The sequence below is a fragment of the Morone saxatilis genome, unplaced genomic scaffold (genome assembly GCF_004916995.1).
Source record: "Morone saxatilis isolate NCDOM2014 unplaced genomic scaffold, NCSU_SB_2.0 Contig18, whole genome shotgun sequence".
NCBI classification, from domain to species: domain Eukaryota; kingdom Metazoa; phylum Chordata; class Actinopteri; family Moronidae; genus Morone; species Morone saxatilis.
The window spans coordinates 15,229,286-15,246,922 of record NW_023339740.1 but is presented as its reverse complement, the minus strand read 5'-3'; the positions used below and the strand labels follow the sequence as shown (position 1 = coordinate 15,246,922).

General features: G+C 40.0%; 3 protein-coding genes and 1 non-coding gene across 5 annotated transcripts in view; 1 reads left to right on the top strand and 3 right to left on the bottom strand.

Moving 5' to 3' along the window:
- The first annotated feature begins 714 nt into the window (after positions 1-714).
- On the top strand, positions 715-5,725 carry ninj1 (ninjurin 1). The gene is made up of 3 exons (XM_035661966.1): positions 715-882; positions 3,549-3,786; positions 4,702-5,725. Exons 1-3 carry the CDS (start codon positions 817-819, stop codon positions 4,842-4,844), a joined length of 447 nt encoding a protein of 148 aa, XP_035517859.1. The 5' UTR covers positions 715-816; the 3' UTR covers positions 4,845-5,725.
- Positions 5,726-6,521: 796 nt separating this feature from the next.
- Positions 6,522-6,649, bottom strand: LOC118328959. Its single transcript, XR_004796766.1, has one exon. It is a non-coding gene; the product is annotated as a U6atac minor spliceosomal RNA (small nuclear RNA).
- A 694-nt stretch (positions 6,650-7,343) lies between these two features.
- Positions 7,344-10,224, bottom strand: card19 (caspase recruitment domain family, member 19). Its single transcript, XM_035661965.1, has 6 exons — positions 10,168-10,224; positions 9,544-9,683; positions 8,709-8,865; positions 8,494-8,550; positions 8,090-8,155; positions 7,344-7,964 (listed from the first exon to the last, which is right to left on the bottom strand). The coding sequence occupies exons 1-6, from the start codon at positions 10,172-10,174 to the stop codon at positions 7,855-7,857; spliced, it is 537 nt and encodes a 178-aa protein (XP_035517858.1). The 5' UTR covers positions 10,175-10,224; the 3' UTR covers positions 7,344-7,854.
- A 600-nt stretch (positions 10,225-10,824) lies between these two features.
- The window catches only part of bicd2 (bicaudal D homolog 2 (Drosophila)), a 10,845-nt gene continuing 4,032 nt past the window's right edge, over positions 10,825-17,637 (bottom strand). For both annotated transcript variants that reach the window (XM_035661474.1, XM_035661475.1), the window contains exons 3-8: positions 16,847-16,999; positions 16,241-16,705; positions 14,442-15,434; positions 14,053-14,204; positions 13,337-13,568; positions 10,825-12,393 (exon numbers count right to left, since the gene is read on the bottom strand). In XM_035661474.1, the coding sequence (XP_035517367.1) occupies positions 12,391-12,393; positions 13,337-13,568; positions 14,053-14,204; positions 14,442-15,434; positions 16,241-16,705; positions 16,847-16,999 (1,998 nt within the window). In that variant the 3' untranslated portion in view covers positions 10,825-12,390. The remainder of the gene's footprint in view (positions 12,394-13,336; positions 13,569-14,052; positions 14,205-14,441; positions 15,435-16,240; positions 16,706-16,846; positions 17,000-17,637) is intronic.

Below are 17,637 nucleotides of genomic sequence, written 5' to 3'. Positions count from 1 at the left end.
ATTACGTATGATTGACAAGAAAAATAATATGAATTATGGTGGTTTAATTATTAATCTCTGAATATCTTGTGGTTGAAGTAAGAAGTACTTTAGTGTAGAGACGAAGCCATCCTATAATTCACTATAGCCTACTATATATATATATATCTCCGGTTATGATCAATTTATCTATTAATTTACTTCATTCTGCTCAGTAGACTTACTTTTGGTGTTACTCAAGTAAGTGGGGACCTGCTCAAGTGCCGTAGACCCCCCATGGGTCCTGGAGGTCTCAGACTGCCATGTGCTAATTAATATCTTTTGTAATAGGCACCACCAAAGCACAAAACCCTGAAATAGTGTGGGGCCCTAATGGGCTCTTATATAGAGCTCTGTAACACATTCTAGTAGCTTTCATTATGTTTACACGGTGAATCTCCTTAAGACACATAACATTGTGGTTATACCAGCATTAATCCACACGGTGGCAGTAGAGTCACGTCTGTCAGTGAGTAGCTATGACTGCAGTCCAAATGAACACATATACATTACATCATACTTTCAGTTTAAATGTGGTAAATAACCCCATTATTGTGACTCTGGAGAGCAGCCTCAGATGCTTTCACTTCTCCTGCTGGTCACACGCTCTGTGAGGACAGCCACCCCCATGTTGAGGGGCGGTAGTCTGGAGGTTTTGCCCCCTCTTGTCGTCACAGCAGTCCTTTATAAACAGTCTGTGCCTGCCTCCGCCGGCTGGACCACCAACTTTTGTGTGTGTGTGTGTGTGTTGAAGCTCACACTACATATGACCGACGAACTTGTGGATATAACGCGGTTATGAACAAGATGGCAACGGAAAACTTGGAAATGAACGGTGATGCTGACCGAAACGGCGAGGCTGAGGTACGTGAAGGCAGCACCCGGTGCCCGGTACAGAGGGAAGCGTTTACAGCTTCTTGTTCAGTAATGTTAAACCACCACTTATATCGTGGTCCGGCTCGGCCACGGGGCGGTAAATCCCCCTCAGACATACTCAAAGTAAGGTCATGAGATACTCGCCGGTTAAAGCACATTAAACTGACGGTTGCCGGGGTTTTCATCCCTCTGTCTCTCATCCATTCACACACCTCTTGTTGGGTGTTAGCCGTCGACACTGAACACTGTGGAGGATTCTGACTTCATTAAGATAATGTGACCGGCTAGTTTCGGATTAGCTCCTCGTTTCAGGGGGGCTGATTTGAAAAAACATGTTTCACTAGTTCACGAAGTAAGTCCCGGTGTAGTGTTGTTTCTGTTCTGTTATTTACAGTACAAAGGGTTTGGTTTACACACAATGGCCGTGTGTGCAGCTGAAGTGTACCATCATGGTCTGTGTAAAGGAATCCAGATTGGGTCCTCTTCAGACCAGAGTCCAGAACCGGGTTATGATTTGATCGCGTTAAAACACGGAAGTATTGGGGTCACTTTCAATGATGCAAATATATGCAAAGGACAGCTTGTGTTTAAGACCTGGTTCTTTATGTGGCTTTACAGTTTGTGATGTTTTTATCAAAAAAGGGGAAGTGGGCTCGCCCTTCTGTAATTGAGGATTAACTGCGTTCAGTTTAAAGCTAATGAGTTACAATCCCTAACAGGTGTTAGTTTGTGATACATTAGTATCAGTATTTACCACCTCAACCACTTTATATACAGTAAACGTGTGTGTGTGTGTGTAATTTGATCTGTTTAGGGTTCTGCAGTATAATTAGGTTTAAAATAACGGTACGGGTCCTTCATTAAAGGTAATTATCCAAACCAGTGGACTAACCATTTCGTTGTCAGTTTTTTAAAGGGTCTTTTTGTAGTTTCTGTGCACTATAGTTGTTATTACTCGATTAACTGATTAGTCAAGTTACAAAATTAATCTACAACTATTTTAATGGTTGATTCATTATTGAAGTGATTTTATAACATTTTAAATTCTCTGTATTTTATATAATTTTAGATGGATTCACTTTCGACAATTTAATCTGTAGTTGGACAAAGGAAACAATTTAGTTCTTTTAATATACTAAACAATTAACCAAAAAATAATATCTGAAACAGATGAAATTAAAATATAATAGTAAATTCCAGATCAAATGTGGAATAGCTTTAGGTAATGTGACTAATCAAACTATTTATTTTATACATATTATCACTAATTGCTTGTTCTTGGTAGCAACCGTCTACAATAAATGACAAAACAGATCAATATTACAGTGATGTAGAGTATGTCAACTCAAAAATACATCATACATACAGTAAGGATGTATGTCAAAGCTTTCTGTCCGACAAACTAGAAACAATAATAGTGAAGACATCAATGGAAATTACTTATAGGACTCAAAATCACATAAAACTGCCTCAGTGGACTTTCCAGGCCAACAACCAGCAACACTTCCAAGGTAAGAAGACAAAGAAGACAAGACAAAACCTCCTCTCAGAAACCTCAGCACACACGGATGAAGAAGAGAGAAGAAAAGGAAATACAGAGAGAGATCCCCACTACTTGGAAATGTCGGGGTGTGAAGGAAGCCGTGGGTGGGTTGAAGGCGCTTACAAAAAAACTGAAAAAGAAGTCCCAGTATAAGAAGGGAGAGTGAAAGATGCAGCTGGTGACAGTGAGTGACTCTCACACTCCCCTGCTGGTCTACCACAGGACCACCATTTTCCTCTGTGGCCTGGCAGGTTTTCAGAGGTGAAGAGAGAGAAATGCTGAGCTGAACCTCAGCGTATGACGTTGCCCACCTGGGCACAAGGGCGGCATTGTTGGACCCTCCGCTCCACCCAGATGAAACCCTGAGCACTAAACTAAACTCATACGAAGAAAAACAGGGGTCTCGACAGCGACCCTGGTTTCCTGTGATGTTTTATACGTTTTAAATTAATCATTGACCACACATAACTAAGACAGACACTTTTTTTTTAGCTGATCCGCAAAGAGGAAGGACATTGATTCCTCGACACGACCTGTTCCTGGACAGATTAGTCGGTCAATTTGAGTGTTGTTAATGGCACATGTCATTTCACAACACTGAGCCTGATTAATGTTAAACGTGCGTGCTTTTACGTGTACTGTGTATGATGTATTTGTGACTTGTACTGCTCAGGTCTTCACTCAGTTTTTCCACTGCTTCTGGGTGTTGGCCAATCCAACAATGGCTGACCAGGTCATTACCAGGATGTGACCAGAATGTGGCTTGACAAATTATTTTTGACCTTTGGACTGAAACCAATTCAGTGGCCGTGCTAAGTCATGGGTGTTCCTGTTTCAATTCAGCCACTGACCATTTTCACTTCCATTAATATCTTTCACAGCAAAGAGGGAGATTTTAGTGTTGGCAAAAACAAATCCCCCCAAAAATGCAGCAACAGCGTGTATATTCTGAAAGAGTTCAAATGTACTTTCCCGTCAGCCAGTCACATATTTACTTGGAATCCAATCTGCTGGCAGCAGTACAGTGCTTTCATTTTGTCCATGTTAATGTTATCACTACATTCACGAGCAGCCATTTACATGTCATACTGATGTTTGTGTTGGTGTTCAGGTCCCGCTGCGAGGCCGCTTCAGGAGGCAACAGGGGCCTCTGAACATGAACCATTACGCCAATAAGAAGAGCGCGGCAGAGAGCATGCTGGATGTGGCTCTGCTGATGGCTAATGCCTCGCAGCTGAAGGCCGTGCTGGCGCAAGGACCAGACTTCACCTTCTATGTGCCCCTTATTACTCTCATTAGCATCTCGCTCATCCTGCAGATCGTGGTGGGAGTTCTGCTCATCTTCATAGGTATGTTTGGAGTTAGTCTCATAGTTTATATTAGTCAAACTCTGCTGTTGGATTGCTAGCAGTCAAATGAGAAGATTTAAAGTCATAATAATAATAATAATAATAATAATGTATTGTTTTGGTCACTTACTGCACAAAACATAATGTTGCTGTCCTCTACTGCAAAAGTGTGTAGATATAAGTATAATATATATTACATCATGTATATTAATATAAGTATATGTGATATTATGTATGTTTAATTTACTGTCCTCTGCTTACTTTGTTCAGACTAGCTAAATGTGTTGTTTATACATTTTTTCAAGTCTTTTCTACAAATTTACAAACCTGAGAAATGTACAAACCTGAATTTCTCATGCAGTTTTTTTCACAGGTTTACAACCACAGGCCATGAAATCATTCAGGCACATTATCATTGCTCAAGCTTGAGTTCCTATTCACGCTTATTTGGACACATAAATCTGAGAGCACACCTTTTTATTTATTATATAAAACGCTGATGACTAATGTATTGGATTGTAAGCTTGTCTTTCCATACGTTAGGGTGCTCCCTGGCTATCCTTATCTTATCCTAACAGAGAAAACTATTGTCATAGAGAGCTGCGTTTACAGAGCCACAACAGGAAGAAACGCCTCTGCTGCTGTTTCCAGTTTTAAAGAGCCATAGGAGATTTGCCAAACTACAAAATATGGACATCCTGTCTGCCTTAGACCCTCTCAGACCAGCGAGACATGTCCTAATAGAGGGAGAAGCTTAATATTCACCTATGAGCAGTGCTGTCAGCTGCTTTTACTTCTTTCAATGTTCACCTGATAGGAACCCCCGTGCTGCTCCCTTGTGGGGATAGGAGGTAACTCCTACTGACGAGGCAAAACTCAGTAATGCCTTTTGTTGTTTCATTTTTCTTTTGACAGTGAAGTGGAACCTGAATGACGAAAGCATGCACTACAAGCTGAACATCTTGGAAAACATCGCCACAGCCTTTGTCTTTATCATAGTCGTGGTCAACGTCTTCATCACAGCCTTTGGTGTGCAGCGACCAAACCAAAGTTCTTGATTTTACATGATGACTCTCCCTGAGTGATGATCAACTTAGTAAAGATGGACCTCTGCGTTACTGGTGCAAGTGGACAGGACTTTTATTTATTCACCAAACTAAATGGCACACGTTTGCCATTCTGTAATACAACCTCCCACGCATGCCACTTGATACCCTGAGGATCAGATTACATTGTGTGTGAGTATGTGTGTGAGAGTGTGTGTTAGAGGGGTTCACTATATCTCTAACCATGGCTATGGACAACGTTTGGACAATCTTTCTTTCATGTGTAAATTCCCCTGTTTACTTACAATATTCAGGTTACTGATGCAACTAAATGGTTGCCTTTTCTAACATAACAAACATATCAGGAGCAACGTACTGTGATGTCAGTCACAAACATTGTGAATGTTTCCTAAAGAAAAAGACATTCTACTGTTATTTTAGTATCTGTCAGTCTAAGCTCAATGTATGCTAATATCTTTAGAACAAAAGAACACCTAATAACCTGATAACCTTATCACCACAGCGTAATCCAAATGACATTCTTAATAGTCAGAATCAGGAGCCATCTTGGCCTCCTGTTGCTCCTGTGGCTTTACATGATACAGCAGCTTTATTATGGGAGCAAAGGTTCTGTTTACAGTGTTATAAACCTCAACCAAGCAATGAAGTGGACCTTACATGCTTTGTTTCTTTAAGTGCTATACAAAGTCTAGTGTGATGTGTAAACAGATGTATATATTAGTTCATGTCTATAAGTGTTTGTGGAGTAGTATGTGGTTATTTTTTATGCTTTTTTTTTTTAAATGGACCAACTATTTTCACAGCTTTTACTATATGATCTTGAATTACACACTGTATTTTAAATAAAATGATAAATGAAACAAAAAAAGGTGATAAGATGTGTTTATTGTCCTGTTTATTCTCTTTAGTCTCAATCTTACAAATTCTGGCACTTCTACATTTAAGGCAGCTTTTACGCAGCACAGTACACACAGAATGTGACAGGCTGTCAGGCACTGGACCTCAAGGACATCAAATCATCAGAAATGTCAATGTTTCCTTTTAGAAAGACGTTACACAATAGTTGAGAACAAGGAATAACAACAAATAGGCCTACATGCAAGTTGAATAACTGTTTTCAGGTGTTGGTGTTGGCATCTGAAATCCTTGAGTTTAACCACCATAACACGTGAAAACACAGTTTAACAAAGCACCATAATGATAGTTACTGTTAATGTTCTCTGTTAAACATTTTTAATGAAGTTGTTTACAAAACAGCCTGAGAAATATTATAAAATTGTACCTGTCATGTTGTGGTAAATTCACTTACTGCCAGACTTTGTACTTAAAATAGGTTCATCAGAAATCCACACAGAGCCGGCAAAAAGGCACAGAAAGAACAACAAATATCCAAACAAGGGGGTAGAATTCATAAACATTTACATATATTTTACTTTAACTCTAATATTTCTGTAAGACAGACTGCAGACCAAATCACATGCTAAGGGGACTTAGGAAAAATAAAGTTCTCCGTCCTGCCCGACCCAGCGGAAACAATTACATGGGAAAGTATTTGGGCATACTTCCGGTCTTGAAGTACACGGTGAAAACGGGAGACAAGTAAATAAAGTTAAGAGAGAGATATATATAAAGTAACAGTAAGGCGTCGTTGATAGTATAAAACACAAGAAAAAAATTTGGTTAGAGATGCCACGAAGTAAGTGGCAATGCCTTAACCGTATATGTGTTGAAGGCCACTGGGGCCAATTCCATCCTTGTCAAGGGGAGTGCTAACCTTCTCTCCTTTCATACAACACAACTACAAACAGGAAGCCATCAGCTTATATACCCAGCGAGTGGGCCGCTTCGTTTCACTTACGGTGCCATTTACGGGCTTAGAAGTATTACATTTATGAAACACAACTCTTGTAGCTTTCAAATAATCGGCATTATCGGTGTTTACGCTTTATTATTACGTTTCTTTATTACGCGTTTGTATATTTTGGCTCGGTTTTAACTGTACCCATGATGCACTGCGCTGGAAGAGCGAAATGTCATTGGTAGGAACAATCACGTGATTGCAAGAGTCGCTATTAACTCGTTTAAAATAACATAAGAACACAAAAGAGCCACATTATTTCTGGCTAAATTAATTATTTATCTCTTTTTTGTCTAAATGTGAGCAACAGAACTTCGGGAGGTTCTTATTAAACCAACACAAGCCAGCCTGTGTTTGGTGATGTAAGTTAGTTCACTGTTGACCACTCGAGGGCGGTTGTGCTCTACTTACAGCTTGGCCACACGGACGGCAAAGACTCTGAGGAGCACATTAAAGTATACCGGTGTCTTAACATGCTTCACATCAGGGAAGGAATCTTAATTATTCATTATCCAAATAAATGTTTACAGCTCAGCACACTGCAAAGAGAAGAGTAAATATAACAAATCTGGCTTGAATGTTGTAAGTAAACAAATAAAAATGCAGGCTGCTCTGTGCATTAATGGATTATGTTTTTTTTTACTATGGCTGCAAAATGCACTGATGAATTGGAGGCTTTTTTAAATGATGGAAAATGTAGGCTTATCCTATGTAGTTAAGGATGTACCTCCAAGTGTAATTTAAATCATTAATTTAATTCATTTAAAATGCCTAATTTTTCACTAATGCAGTCAATATTTTCCTTTTTTGTCTGTAAAAGGTGCTTTATGCTGCATAATTTGAAGACAATAGCAAAACAAATTGTTTAATCATCTTGTTTTTGATTTTACTGTGATCATCCCTCGAGTGTAATCAATCCCTTTAACCCACTTAAATAGGTCTCAACATATGAGAGCAAAGTGCCAAATGCAGCTCTGAATTTCCCCCTATCTTTCTCATTTAGATCACAGGCAAAATATTATATACAACTGTGTACAAAATTAGTATTCAACTCTTGAAAAGATATATCGTGTTGTGCTTTGGTACAAATAGCATTCATGAGAATGAGTACTGCTAGAGCACGTGGTGTGAAGGAGTGACCCTTTACTTCATGAGGCTTTCTTCAGTGTACCATATGAGAACCTCCTGAGCCTTTCTTTTCAAACCCAGAGCAGCCATCCCAAGGGCCCGGCTACCTCCTGTTCCTTTAGACTCTGAAGAACACAAGACAAGCATGCATGCAGTCAAGTATATACATACATAAACAGGTTAGCTAGCTAATAATACTGACAATCTAGAATTATCACAATGTCAGGTGAAAAACTGGAAAGCTACTTACCACTGTAGTAATAGAATAAAGCCATTCCCACTGCGACGCTGAAACAGCCCAGAAAGAAAAGGGGACCTGGAAAGAGGTAAACAGATATCAACACAAACGTAATTATCTTGTGTGATTGTCAGTGTTAAATAACTTCCTGAAACACTTCTCACCTGGAAAATGTTTAATTCACACTGACTATAAGAAGAAGATTGACTTTATTAATGCCCAATGAGAATTCTTTGTTTCACTCCATTTTTTACATACACACATTGGCCCAAAAACTATTAAGCTATTCCAAATTTAGTAATTTATAAAGGTCATCACTAAATCATCTACCAATTACTTTATGATTTTGTTGCCTAACATTTAAGAGTAGCAGTTTTTACATGAACACTGACATAGATTTCACATTAATATCTTACCTCTGTCGTTCAGAACATATTTCTGATGGTAGATACGTGCGAGTGGACCTAAGTAATCTGGATACAGGACAGATGAATTTTAGCGTGTGCAAGAAAATGTAGAATATACTAGAATACACAAATATGTATAATCCAAACTGTAATACCCAATTAATGAATAACTATCTGTAACTGGGATTACAGATCATATACAGAAGCGGTATTTGGGGACTAACCTCTGAGGCGGAGCCGTGTGGGCAAGCTGTAATATACCTCCTCTACATGCAAATGAAGAGCTCTGTAAAACTCCCGGCACGCTTCCTCTCCTTTCGCCTGCAGGTGTGTCAGGAGCTCACCCACTCGGACACTTGTGGGCACGTCCAAGTTTCGGAACTGAATAACAATTAAAGAAGTTAAAATTAGATATTTGTGATCCCCAAATGGAAATGTTCTTTCCCGAGGCGCTTGCTGACACAGCTTGTCCGGGCAAAAATGGATCTCCACTGGAATTATTTTAGAAATGATTTTAATTCATTCATATTACAGTGTTTTAACCACAGCCACTGTTCAGGGCCAGAAGACCCATTGAGCTAAATGTATGAAGCCTATAGAGGAAATCTTTTTAGATACATTGATATAACTAAAAGTAGATTGACTCAAGCAATGGAATAAAAGTACAACTATTTGTACTTTCCTTGAGTATTTTGCTTTTATTCTACTTCAATCTTTTATTCCAATTGAGGCAGAAATAATGTATTACTTACTCAATTACATTTATCTCAGAGCTTTAGTGTTTAATTGCCCTTCAGATGAAGACTTTTTAAGACATGTAATGAGTTTATAAAATGTGACGCATTATAGATTAATCTACAACACATACACACCCACAGCACCAGTAATCATATTCAAGTATTATATGATAACATGACATTCTGCAACAATCCTTTTCATTCATAAGGACATGTATGTAAAATAGTTTTAGATATATTGTTCATATTAATTTGACATGATTTCTCCCACCACTGCATGCGTGAGACCCAGACAGTGGAGTACTCTGTATAAAGGACTTACTTTGGTGGCCTCCTTGTCTGTGAGGATCTGCGGGTAGATCCTGTTGAGCTGCAGGATAAGTTTGTCCACCAGCTCCGTGTCCAGTCTCCGGTCAGCTTTGAGGAAGGCGCTGTCCTCTATCAGCTGATCACGAAAGCCGTCTGTCCATAGAAACAGAGAGGTTTTAAGTATAAACGATACTCTTGCACACACTGTCTGATAACAGGCTCGCCTTTGCATTGGAAACGTCAGTGTACAGTAGCAACATCATTGCAGGCTACAGAGTGGACATTTGACATTATGTGCAGTCTGTCCTCCTAACTGAGGAGGGGGAGCACGGGGGTATGTTTCGAGAAAAAACCCCACATGGTATATAACTTATATTTACTATACTATGTTTAGGGCGAATTGAAAAGTACTGTCTCTTTCTAGTGTCAGACGGGTGAACAAACTTTTGAGAAAGCTCAACAGGACTTGAGACGTTACATTGTCATTGACAAAGCGAGGCTACTGTTCACGTCGGAAGTGTTAGTGCTGCGGGAATGTTCGTGAGTTGGCTCTAACGTGGAGGCATTCAATAAGCGAGGCAGAAGTAAACTATCATGTTAAAATAAGAGTTATTTGTAGTGAAAGAAACACACGAACCTCCCATTGTGGAGTCCCCTTCTGTCCTTCGTTTGGACACGCCCTCTTACGTCAACGCGCCGGTAGGGAGTGACTTACGTCAACGTCTGCTTCCAAAAAGGGAAAAACAAAAACTTTCCTTTACACCGGAAATGGAAACAAATGTGGCAAATGCTAAACTAGGGAATAACAGCTACTGACCCTGATTAATTAATCTGAATCTGTTTATAAGTAGGGCTAAATACATTCTAATGTAACAGTAAATGTTGGATTGTAATTCTCAGAAATTATATGGGTACTTTTTTTTTTATCCTACCTAATAAAACCATGTCTGTTTATCAGAATATGATCTATCCATGTATCCTTTAAGACTAAACAACAACCTGTATGTGCATTCAGTGTGCATTACTGTAAAATAACAGGTTTTTTAAAGTCCCTTCAACAAATTTATTCTACTTATTGTGTATATTGTTACAATTATTGTTAGGTATGAGGTCTAAATTGATTGTATTGCTTATTTATATAAATTAATAAGCAATATAATATATAAATTAATATAGAATTTGGAATGTTTGCATGCACAATGAACCTTGTATTTAGCTGCTGAAGGTTACAGAAAAAAATAATACAAGTAACACCAACACCCGCCCCACAGAACAAGTTACACAAGTCCATAAATGCATGCACAATCAACTTTGTATTTAGCTGCTGAAGGATGTTACAGAAAAAAATAATACAAGCAACACCAACACCCGCCCCACAGAACAAGTTACACAAGTCCATAAATGAAAATGTTATCTATCTTTTAAAGTTCTCAACAGTTAAAAACAAATACTTTGGAATGGCAACTCGTAATTTATCGAATACGATTGAAAAAGAACAAAGAACTCAGTATTGTGAAAGTTAGATTTATTTCTTCACCAGCCACAGCTGTCAGCAGAGATAGTAGCCCACAGAAATGAATCTTGCTAGTGTATTACCATAAGTTCAGTCGTGTCAATATTCTAATCGATATTTTGACCAGCCACCTTCACTCAACCTCCCTTATGAAACAAAAAGGATGATGACATCCTGCAGTCTGAACAGTGTCAAATAAATACAATTGCAGTTATAGTAAAACATATAAAATCAATTAGGACCAAGTATGTGAGCAACAATGTGTAAAATATTACATAGCATAAACATTTAGTTTTTTTTCTTGTCATGTTGGTAAATTGCACTTATAAACAGAGTAATGTCACTGCAAGCTTGTTTGCAGACGACACTTTAGGACTAAACAGGTTTAAAAAAAAAAGTTGTATTAAAACAATTACATTTAAAACTCTCCTTCATGAATAAAGTTTATGAATACTATTAACATCTGACCTTAACTTAGAAATATTTAAATAACCTTTTCATCAATACTCTTCTTTAGTCATAACAAGCATACTTGAATTTGTAACAGCTTTGCCATGTCAACAGAGGACGAGCCCAATTATTCAAAATCTAGTTAAGATCCTGAATTTGAAGCTCCATATTTCTAGGATCATATAGTGTAAATTGTTATCAAAACTCTTGATAACTTTGACAGCTTGTTCCTCTGAGCTGTCAGAAAGGCACCACTAAATCTAAGGCCAAATGGAAAAACAACTAAGGCAGAAAACCTTTGTCTCTTGTATGATTTCAACCAGAGAGTTAAAAGTTCTGGTTTTAAAATAATTCCCACATAATCTCTGGTTTTGTTGCTATGAAATAAATATGGATAACAACATGTTGAATCACTTTAAAATGTCATCAAGACATTGGCAGACAAACATGCACATTCGGTAAAAACAACGTATAATACTTGAAACAATTAGTATGATTTTAGAAAGAAAAAAGGAATCACCTAAGAGCAAATAAGTAAAAACAAAAAGTGCTCAGTCAGGGTAACACAGGCGACGAGAAATCAGCAAAACAGCCATCTTGATTCTTCCTCTGGTTCAGTAACAATAGTGGTGTATATTGTTGGAAGACTGAAGGACTGCACTGGGCAGCTGATGCAATGAGTCATTCTTTCTGCAGTCAAAAGGTTCGACAGGATTTTGCATACTGGATTTGGCACTCTAAAACAAGGCCCTTGGCGAATACTGTTGTAGGTTCTTGTTGTTATCAATAACATGATTTGGACCGTGATTAGATAGCGAAGGAACCACGAGCTCAGGTGATTGGCAACTGTCACAGACACTCTGACGGACCTCCTTAAGGACACTTGGCATGATAGAGTTACTGCAAATGGAAAGATAAGACAGAAGAGAATCACATTAAATTGATTATTGATTGATTGGTGACATTTCAATTTCCACTTCATTAGTGAGATGGAGTTCATTAATGAAGTTAGCAGTTAGGAAAGTTAGATGCTTGCAGGAAGCAGAGTACAGGGAGTGTTATAGTCATCTCAGTTTTCCTTCAAACAGTTTATGAATTTTAAGCTGGTTTACGTCGGCATACAAGAGTGAGGTAAAAACTTTCATTTATTTGATACAGAAAATATAGAATAATATAGTGTCTTATTTGTGACAGAAAAACAGGTAACAAGTAAAAACTGAACATATTAACAGACAGTTTTTGTTTCTTGGTTTGTCTTTGGTACTGAACCTACAGGAAATTCACATTTGTTTATTTGTTTATCGCTATCTCACAAGCTGTTTCGGACCAGTGAGAGAAAAATAATCTTTTATGGTTTGTAATGGAAGCAGATGTCAGTTGAATTAAAATTAGCATATACGTTTACAGTTTCATGTTGTTCACAGGCCAAATAATGATATAAATATCACAGAGAAAATAAGACTTGAGGCTTGGGAGACTCGTGCCTTCTTTGTGCCAACTGAACGGATTGTGCATATTAATTTACCATGAAAATAACAATTGTTTTTATACAAGGAAATTCACAGCACAAACAAAAGGACTGCTCCACCAGTCATTCAACATTGTGAGTACCGTGTACTGTTAACAGTAAAGAAGTATTAAGTAGTAATAATGGCAGTAATGTCACATACTGTGTATATATAGCTATAATACCGAACAGCGTAGTGTTAGAAAACATGAATGAATGCAAATCTCGCAGAAATAGAAGTTTAAAAAGGCCACATAACAACCTGCAGAGGAACCCAGGGCCTCCGCTGGTGCTTTGTGGCTCAGGGTTGGTTTTGCAGTACATCCTCTGACTTACATGATGGCTGGAAGAGGCTCCCTTGCCCTTCGTTTTGCCCTTGCCTTCCAGCGCTGAGGCACTTTTGCGACGTGCCTGCTCATGGTCAAACTCCAAGTCCTCCAGGCGCTGTGTTAAGGCCAGTTTCTGCTGAATGGCCATACGTAACAGAGAATTCAGGGTCTTCTTTTCATCCTCAGCAGCAGCCAGCTGCCTCTGCATGTCATCCAGCTGGGTCACATACTCATCACACCTGAGAGAAAGAGAGGAGGGGAGGTAGAGAAGAGCAATAGAGGGGGAAAGGAAAGCAAGAAACAAGAGATCAACATTATTTCCAGCAGGTGGAGCAATTTGCCTTGAGTCACTGCTGCTGTCACATGTTTTCTCCATTCCCCAGACAGCATTTTCCAGATGGGAGGATGAGATCTCTGCTAGCTGACTCGCTGAAGTATTACATCAGACAGTTCCCACAATGCTTTGTGTCTTTCTCACAAACATATACGGACACTTGCACAAAAGTTGTGTGTGCAGAATAATTCTTTTTTCACTACTAGGTAAAGATGCTGGATATAAATACATATACCTTTTTGTGATATATATATATACACACACATATGTTTAATGTAATAGATACAGTACAATTATCATGTGAGCCTTGGACCACCAGGATGCCACATGATAGTCCATTTAATGTTTGGAGGAGTGAAATGTAAACCAGTGATTCCCTATAATCATACCTTGTAGCAAACATGGCTCGAAGAGAGGAGAACGTAGCAGCATCCTCTTTCAGGGCCTTGAGTTCATTGCGGAGCTTCATCATTGTCTCAGTCACCATGCCCTTCTCACTGTCATACTTACTCTTCAGATTGGCAAGAGCAACCTCCGCTGTCTAAAAGGGAATAAGATTGTACATAATTATTTGTTTCTTACACTTTCAAGTTTAAATTCAGTGGTTATTTTAAGCTGAAGCCAATTATACTTTTCTGTTGTATTTGCACAGTTTGAGAAACAATGAACATCCTTCCTCTGAGAAAACATACACAGCAGGCATGCATACACACACACACACACACACACACACATGTATGCACACACATGTAGACACGCTCAGAGCGGGTCTTCTGACCTGTTTGTTGGCCTTGAGCACAGCTCTGAGAGTGGCGATCTGTTCCCTTTTGGTGCTAAGCAGGGACTTCAGTTTGAGGATCTCATTCATGCAAGCCTCCTTGTCCTTGTCTGCTACTGTGCTCAGCTCCAGATTGGCAAGTCTCTGACGTGACAGGTCTGTGGTGCGGTCCACTGCCTGCTGCAGATGGCGGATCTGGTCTCTGATGATGGCTACGAGGTTATAGATGTTCATGGGTTCTGGCCGGTGCTCTGGAGCAACTGTGGTGCTGCTGGAGTCTGACTTTTTAAGTTCAGTCTCAGTGATCAGCCCATTAGTGAGAAGTACATTAGACTGCTGCTCCTTCCCTTCTTGCCCTCTTTTTATGATGGCCTTGCCTTGCTTGTAGTAGTCGAGCATGACGCGGTTAGGGGTCTCATTGTTGCACATACACACGTGGTTGTAGAGATTGGCCAGCTCTTCACTGAAAGTTATGAGCTCATCCTGGGCCACATTAAGGCTGCCAAGCGATTCTCCTGCTGCCTCACTGACCAGACGGAGCTCCTTCTCCAGACGAGTCACCTCCGCTTTATCTGCTTGGCTAATCTTCTCCAGGGACGCCAACCTTGACCTCAAGTCCTGGACGTCGCTGTCCAGCCGCGCTCGCTCATCTTCGTACTGGGTTCGACACTCATCGTACTTTGCCCTCAGACTCTTCAGCTCCTGCCTCAACTCCCCAGCTTCAGACACCGCCACGGTGTATTTACACTGCAGAATCTCAGGTCCGTTGATGTCCAGCTCGTAATAGTCTCCGTCGTCATGGCTGTCCCTGTCTTTTTCGCTGTCGAGGGCAGACTGGCGCTCCTTACTGGCCTGAAGTTTCCTCATTGCACTGAGGTTCTCAGTCAGCCTGTTGACAGTTTCCTTTTGCTCAGAGACAGTGCCATAGGCCTGTTCCAGGTGCTTCTGGCTCTCCTGGAGAGAGTTGATCAGGGCAGCTTTCTCCCGCTCCACCTAACATACAAGCAAAGGTATTGTCAGTTCAACTTCGTAATGTAATATAAAAATAGATAAGCAAATATGGCCATTGATGATTAATAACCATGTATTTACACTGTGAGCAATGTAGATTTTTCTGTGGACAGTTAAAGCTCTCACTGTGTCTACTGTATATATCTTTTAAAATTTTTTTAAATTAAATGATATTTCAGCATTCTATGATTTATTAGATAGTGACAGCTGGAGAGACAGAAAGGGCAGGGGAGAGATAGAGGCGATGACATACAACAAAGGACTCGGGCTGGAATCAAACCCAGGTCGCCCACGTGAGCTACCAGGCGCCCCTACTACTGTATATATATATCTTGTTAAGCATTTTGAACCAAGAAATCATATGTTTTTGCTGTTTTGACCAAATCAATTAAATAACTAGAAATCACCCTAAATCAAACTATCATTGTGGCCATTTTTCAAATAAAGTGCGGGGTCAGTCAGTAAGTGCTACTTTCCCAACCTTTAGATTCAACAGTGTGAACTGTGCTTTTAATTAGCTTTGTGAATTTTAGTGGCAGAAATAATCTACTGAATCACTGGGAACAGAGAATTAAAAAGAGTGATCGCCACTAATGGAAAAATGAATAAGAATATCTGAGGCATTGCATAGAAAAGTCTTTTGTACAAATGTCTTATAATGAGTCATAAATGGAGGTGTTGTTCTATTACAGATATGTATGTATGATATACTGAACATTTTAACTGAAAACTGCAGTACAGCAAATAATGATGCCGGATGGTCAAAGAGCATCTATTGGACTTCATACCTGCACTAGCTGCTGTTTAAGTTTCTGGATCTCAGAGATGTTGAGCTCACTCAGCAGGTCGTCCACCAGGCTAGGAGCCGGCTTGAAAGCTTCTCCTCTCTTGTTCCCAGCAGCTCTGTTGTCTTCCTCGCCTCCGCCCGCCTTGACCAGGCCGTTTTCGAAACCTCGGATTAGATCATCATTGTCCGGCTCATTGACGGTAGAGGGATCCTCTGTGAGCTTTAGGTTGTCGAAGGAGATGTTGAAAGAGCTGTTGTACACAGAGCCGCCAATGGTCATATAGTGGGAGAGCTCCTTGCGCAGGGTGGCCTTTTGCTCACGCTCTGTTTTAATTGTTTCCAAGGCCTCCGTAAGCTGTCGCTCAGCGATTTCTCTAAGACGCATGGCTTCCTCCAGCTGGCTGTGTAGGCACTGGGAGTCTTCCTCCAGACGGCGGATCTCATGCTTTAGACCTTCAAATTCCACCTTAGCAGATGTTCAAAAATATAAATAAGAATGTCATTAATTGTACTAATTTGTGTCTACTGTAGTTGTAGTGTGTATGTTTTCCACACAGTTGGAGATGTGTAACAAAGTGAGTATCAAGTTCCCTCTTCTTCATCTCACCTGGTTCTGTCTCAGCACAGACACTTGTTTCTGAAGAGAGATGTTCTCCTCCTCCAGCTCGCTGTAGTCCTGCAGCAGACGAGCCTCCCGCACCTTGTACTCTCTGATGTCATCACGCAGCTGACCGCGCTGCAGCTCTGCCAGCTCTGAGTTCTGCACACGGGAGGAGACAGGATGTTATGGCAGGCTGTGTGAGAATAACATCTAATTACTCTGATTAAAATAAATGTTCACCCTCATTGACTGAGGAACCCAGGCAGTGCAGACCACATCCTTGCAAATGTCACTGTGAGTGAAATGAGGATCAACATGTCAGCATGTTTTAAATACCACAGGGGCAAGACTTTGGCAGGCAAGTGTAATGACGGAAGGAGGACATGGTCCACTTACCAATCCGCGGTACAGAGAGCCCTGGCAGAGGAGACCCTTTGTGTCACTCACAGTGGACCATTATATCATCTTTGCTGCTGGTTTCACTGCGGTTCTGGTAACTCACCCTCCCCCACTACAAGCACACACTTCAGCTCTCTTACAACTCACCCTGACAACTAATGGTGGTCTGGTCTCCACGTCTCCATTTCAACTTCCATTAGCTTTACTAACCTTTGCTGTCATCCTATTTTAAATTGTAACTGAGGATCACCAAGAGCCTTTCCAATAAAGATGTTCCGATACCATTTTTTCCCTCCCGATACCGATTCCGATACTTGTGCTGTGGGTATCGGCCGATACCGAGTACCGATCCGATACCAGTATGTTATAAAAAAAAATATCATACTACGCCTGCATGA

What these genes read in the sequence shown, in the direction of transcription:
- ninj1 (XM_035661966.1), top strand. Translation starts at nt 817, where the DNA reads ATGAACAAGATGGCAACGGAAAACTTGGAAATGAACGGTGATGCTGAC. An exon ending in ACCGAAACGGCGAGGCTGAG is followed by an intron (nt 883 to 3,548) that starts GTACGTGAAGGC and finishes GTTGGTGTTCAG; the next exon opens with GTCCCGCTGCGAGGCCGCTT. An exon ending in AGTTCTGCTCATCTTCATAG is followed by an intron (nt 3,787 to 4,701) that starts GTATGTTTGGAG and finishes TTCTTTTGACAG; the next exon opens with TGAAGTGGAACCTGAATGAC.
- card19 (XM_035661965.1), bottom strand. An exon ending in CACACGGCTCCGCCTCAGAG is followed by an intron (nt 8,551 to 8,708) that starts GTTAGTCCCCAA and finishes TCCTGTATCCAG; the next exon opens with ATTACTTAGGTCCACTCGCA. An exon ending in TTTATTCTATTACTACAGTG is followed by an intron (nt 7,965 to 8,089) that starts GTAAGTAGCTTT and finishes TGTGTTCTTCAG; the next exon opens with AGTCTAAAGGAACAGGAGGT.